This window comes from Impatiens glandulifera, chromosome 5, assembly GCF_907164915.1.
Source record: "Impatiens glandulifera chromosome 5, dImpGla2.1, whole genome shotgun sequence".
Taxonomy (NCBI): Eukaryota; Viridiplantae; Streptophyta; class Magnoliopsida; order Ericales; family Balsaminaceae; genus Impatiens; species Impatiens glandulifera.
In genome coordinates this window covers 42,830,661-42,836,263 of record NC_061866.1, presented here as the reverse complement: position 1 = coordinate 42,836,263, position 5,603 = coordinate 42,830,661, and the positions used below count along the sequence as shown (strand labels likewise).

Genomic DNA, 5,603 nt, shown 5'->3' with positions numbered 1-5,603 from the left:
AAGATAACATTATAATGATAAAACCATTCAAAAATGTTAAATTTAAGTTATAACATAAATTATTTAAAATTTATTGATTCAACATATAAAATATTACAAATAATTGGGATAAAAAAATAATCAACCATATAAATCATTATTAGATCAAGAGGAGTTAAAAAAAACCTTAACTCAGAATAGTCGATTATGATTTTCCTATTTCTTAATCTACCTTGTATTTTCATATTATAGTTGATATTTTTATCGGCCAATATATTTTATACTCACTTTATTTTTTATTTTTTATATTAGAAATTTGTTTATTGATGTACTTTTTGGATGTTAAAATTTCAAATTATACATTATTACCATAAAAGTTTACACGGTCTCCTTCATGATATTTTGTATTTTTTTTTTTAGTATTCTCTACTCCATCTCAAATTATATACAAGTAAAATTAATGAAAAAAATATTAGAGAAAATGAATATAATATATTGATTTGGGTGTTTCTTCTCATTGATTTAGTGACAAGTTATTTGTTTTGTTTCAAAGTTCTTATTTTCATTGGTTCATATTTTATTATAGTCAATACTCATGAAGACTTTATTTTTATTATTAGAATTTTAAGGGAATTTATTTTTATGAAAACAAAATTTTTAATAGTTGGATGCACTCCAAACAAGGAAAATAGTATTAAAAGGGTCTCTAATAACACGTGCTTGGCACATGGTCGGTGATTTGCCATAACTACGGTCATATTTATATATAGCTGGCATTTCCTTTTCTTCATTTAAGACTGATAGTTATAATATGAAAATATAATAAATCATTTAAAACAATTAAATATTATTAGTAAAATAAATATAAAGGATAAATAATTATTAATAAAAATAAGTCGAATATATATATATTTTTAATAATTTAAAAATTAACATTGTTAATTAAATATATTTTATTTTTCAGATTTTTATTTTCTTAATTTATTTTTATTAAATTATTCTTTATTTCATTTTTTTATTTGTCTTTTTATATAATATTTTAAAAACATTTATATAATTTTTTTTTTAAATAGCTTAATTATTATTTTTATTTAACACCAACATAATATTAATATTTTGTGTACAAAAAAGACAGTTTTAAAAATATTATAAATTAAAATAATAAATATTTTATAAATTATTTAAAATATGTGGAAACATAATTTTAAATAGATTATTATTTATGTTTATATATATATATATATATATATATATTATATTTTATAAATTTATTTTTATATATATTATAAAAATAATTAATAGCTTTAAAATATCAATAAAAATATCATGTTAAATATATTGACATGGTGAAATAAATGATAAATATATATATATATATATATATATATTTAAATGTATTTTATATTAAATAATTAATTGATAAATATTTATTATTTTAATTTATAATTTTATTATCATCATATAATATTTTTACTTAAAATAGTATGTCATTATTATTAAATTAAATAATAATAAATATTATTATTTAGCAAAACAAAGTAATTATATATATTTTTAAAAATGTTACAGAATAAAAAATTAAAAATAAAATATAAACTTAAAATAATTAAAAAAATTATAAAACAAAACAGTTACAAACATTTAAATTTAAATAAAAATACATTAAACTTGTTAACTTTTAAAATTAGTTAGAGATATAATTTCATTTATTTGTTAGTAATAAAAATGAAAATTTGAGATTGGCTAATTTAAAAAAAAAAATGTTCAACAATCTAACCATTAAATTTTATAATAATTTATTATTTTATTATCATAGCACACAATTCTAAATTCCTTACTTAACTACCTAACAATAGAAACTATATTTGTGCATTCCCTCCTCTAAACCATTTCAAGGAAAATAAATTATTTGGGAAATACATCTAAACAATGGTAGATATGAAAGACCAAATTTGATTGTATAGTGCACATGATTAGGTAAATTTAAATTAGGCAAAGGAAATTAAAAAAGTTATTTAATAAAGTAAATTAAGTTTGAGAAATATTAACAAAGACTAATTTTTTTAAAGTAACCATACATGTAGTAAATTTTTATAGAAATTTTTTATAGAAAATGATACGTAATTATATTAGTGGAAAAAAATCTAATACAAGATAGAATTTTTAAATTTTCATTCCATTCATTAAATAATAAATCTTCTTTATAAAAAAAAATCTACAAAAATTCTCTAAGTGTATCATTATTACTTTTAATTAATTTTTATTAAAAAAATTTAAGTTAAAATAAATTAAGTTATGCCCAATTTTTGAACTCCCAATAGAACGTGAAAAAATATTTTAAAGCCTAATTTTAGTTTTAAAAAATTAATTTTGTGTGATATTTGAATCCATAATCAAATTATTATTAATTTTATTTTATTTTAATAAATAATCTACACACTATTATGTTAAAAATTTAATTAAAATCTATCATGGGAAGTGGACCGCTCTAGCCTAGGAGTTTACCGACATATTAAATACCACCCTAAATAAATCATAAAATAAAAATATATATGTGATATTAAAATTTTCATGAGATTAATAGAATTATTTGTAATATACTAAAGTTTAAAACATAATTTAAGTGTCAAAAATAAGTCTAAGATATTAAAAATTACTGTTTTCATTTAAAACATAAAGATTGAGGAATTGTATTATTTTTTTAAATAAAAATAAAATTCATAAAATGTTTTTTTTACAAAATTGTAAAACCATTATCGTTTTATAAAAGCACATAGCACACAGTAATTTTTTGATTTCTGTAATTATTTTGTCTTTTTCCAATGTCAGAGATTCTGTAAATATAGTAAATAATCTAATGAATCACCTCTACATTGACAATATTATTGTAAACTTATATATATATGGTAAATATATATTAACCAATATTTATTTCCATCATCTATTTAAATATTACTGCTTATAAATATCAATTACAACCAATAATATTGTTATAAGGAAATATATTAATAAAATATAATAAATAATATTTTTTCTGTACTTTTATTATTTTATATTATATAGATTCCAGAATTATGCCAAAACGCGTAAATTCATTCGCTATATTTAATTAATTACCAAAAGTACCCTCATCGTCTTCTTCCGTCGGCCTCATCTTCCTTTTTATATCAACCAATCTTCATTCTTCAAGTTTCAGGGCTCTCGAAAAACTCTCTCTCATCAATTTTCGAGTTTTCAAAAAAGCCCTAGAAATCATCTCTCATCACATTCTCTCTCTAAAACATCTATCATGTATAGCATCAATAACACGCCAATGGCGTCGCCGCCGGACACCAGCAAGACGACGAAGCTCGAACGGTACAACAGTTATCTCCGACGAGTCAATAGTACAAAACTATTAGCTGCATCTTCAAAACTTCTATTCAGATCAACTCTATTAGTCGCTTTAGGATTGATCTTCTTCTTTACACTAAATTATCCACCACTTACTGATAATTCACATCATATACATACTACTACTCATAACTTTCTCTCGTCTGCTTTCTACGGTAGCGGCGCTGCTTGGGAGAAACAAGTTCGTCATTCTGCAACTCCTCGTAGACAGAAAGGATTCTCTGTTTTAGTAACTGGCGCGGCTGGATTCGTCGGTAGTCATTGCTCAATCGCGTTGAAGAAACGCGGTGATGGAGTTCTAGGTCTTGATAATTTCAATTCTTATTATGATACTTCTTTGAAACGTGCGAGACAGAATCTGTTATCGAAGAATCAGATCTTCATTGTTGATGGAGATCTTAATGATGCGGAATTGTTAACGAAGTTATTCGACATTGTTCCGTTTACTCATGTTCTTCATCTTGCTGCTCAAGCTGGTGTACGTTACGCGATGCAGAATCCTCAATCGTATGTGAAATCTAACATTGCTGGATTTGTTAATCTTTTGGAAGTTTGTAAAGCTGCCGATCCACAACCGGCGATTGTTTGGGCTTCTTCTAGCTCTGTTTACGGTTTAAACAAACAGAATCCATTCTCTGAAGATCATCGAACAGATCAACCTGCATCTCTTTACGCTGCCACGAAGAAAGCTGGTGAAGAAATCGCTCATACTTATAATCATATCTACGGTTTATCACTCACCGGCCTTCGTTTCTTCACTGTGTATGGACCTTGGGGCCGTCCAGACATGGCCTATTTCTTCTTCACCAAAGACATCCTACAGGTATAAATCTCGATTTCATTCATTCATATCCATTCAATTGATCTAATCTGAATCTGAAACTGAATCTGATAATCAAACTTCCAGGGAAAACCGATTAACATCTACGAAACACAAGACGGACACGCGGTGGCGCGTGACTTCACATTCATAGACGATATCGTAAAAGGATGTATAGGATCACTAGACACAGCAAAAGCGAGCACCGGTAGCGGCGGGAAGAAACGAGGACCGGCGCAATTGAGAATATACAATCTCGGCAATACATCGCCGGTGCCGGTGAAAAAACTGGTTGAGATTCTTGAAAATTTGTTAGGGAAGAAGGCGAAGAAGCATGTGATAAAGATGCCACGAAACGGCGACGTTCCGTATACACATGCTAACGTGAGCCTGGCGTATAGAGACTTCGGTTATAAACCGACTACAGATTTAGCGACGGGATTGAGGAAATTCGTTAAATGGTACGTTAGTTATTATGGAGTTGAGTCGAGGGTAAAAAAGGAAATAGAAGACAGCAAGAATAATAATGAGTGAGGAAAGATGGATGGATGGAAGGACAACTAAGCATATCACATGGGGACATATAAATTTTTTTTTTATTATTGTTGTTTATTTTTATAGTTTTTAAATTAAAATTTTTATTTTCCCACTTTGAAATTAATTAAATGTTGTTGTATTTATATAATGATGATGATAATAATTATAATAATAGATTTATGTATAAATAAGATGAGAGATGGTGGATAGAGGTGGGAGTAAGTGTAGATCTGTGGGGGGGGGGGGGGGGGGGGGGAGTTGGAAAGTGTAATAATATTGATGATGATAGATGATTTTTTTGCCCTAAAGAGGGTGAAGATCAGCCGTTGGATTGATATTTAATGATTTGTGATGGACAACAATGATCAAATCAATATTCTTCTCTTTATTTTATTTGTTTTATGTCTTTTTTTATTAGTGGTATCATATCTGTATGACTATATATTATATATTTAAAATTTATTTTATATTAGCAAAAAAAAATAAAAATAAAATGACAACCAATAAGAATAATGAAAAAGATACTATGGAACTTTTATATATATCACGAGAAAGTTTCGTCTGATATTTAATTTTTTGGATAGTTATTAAAAAATTTGGATTGATGTTGTTTTTATGGTAGACCTACGTATTATGGGTTATCATCCCGATAATTTTTTTTAAATAAACGTTTACCTTTAATAATCGTAGTCGTTTAATGCGTATCATTCAAAATAACCTATTGAGTAACGTTTTTTCATGTCATACTTTGTGGTTGTGTGCTTAAATTTTTTTTTTTTTTAATGTAACTGAATTATTTTAAAAAAAATAATATTTTTTTTAAATAAGTTATAAGAATTCACATTACAATAATATTTATTTTTAGAGGAGTGAC

General features: G+C 25.6%; 1 protein-coding gene across 1 annotated transcript; it reads left to right on the top strand.

The window, feature by feature from the left end:
* Window positions 1–3,168: 3,168 nt before the first annotated feature.
* On the top strand, window positions 3,169–5,121 carry LOC124938014 (UDP-glucuronate 4-epimerase 6-like). The gene is made up of 2 exons (XM_047478371.1): window positions 3,169–4,195; window positions 4,280–5,121. The coding sequence occupies exons 1-2, from the start codon at window positions 3,269–3,271 to the stop codon at window positions 4,724–4,726; spliced, it is 1,374 nt and encodes a 457-aa protein (XP_047334327.1). The 5' UTR covers window positions 3,169–3,268; the 3' UTR covers window positions 4,727–5,121.
* The last annotated feature ends 482 nt before the right edge of the window (window positions 5,122–5,603 follow it).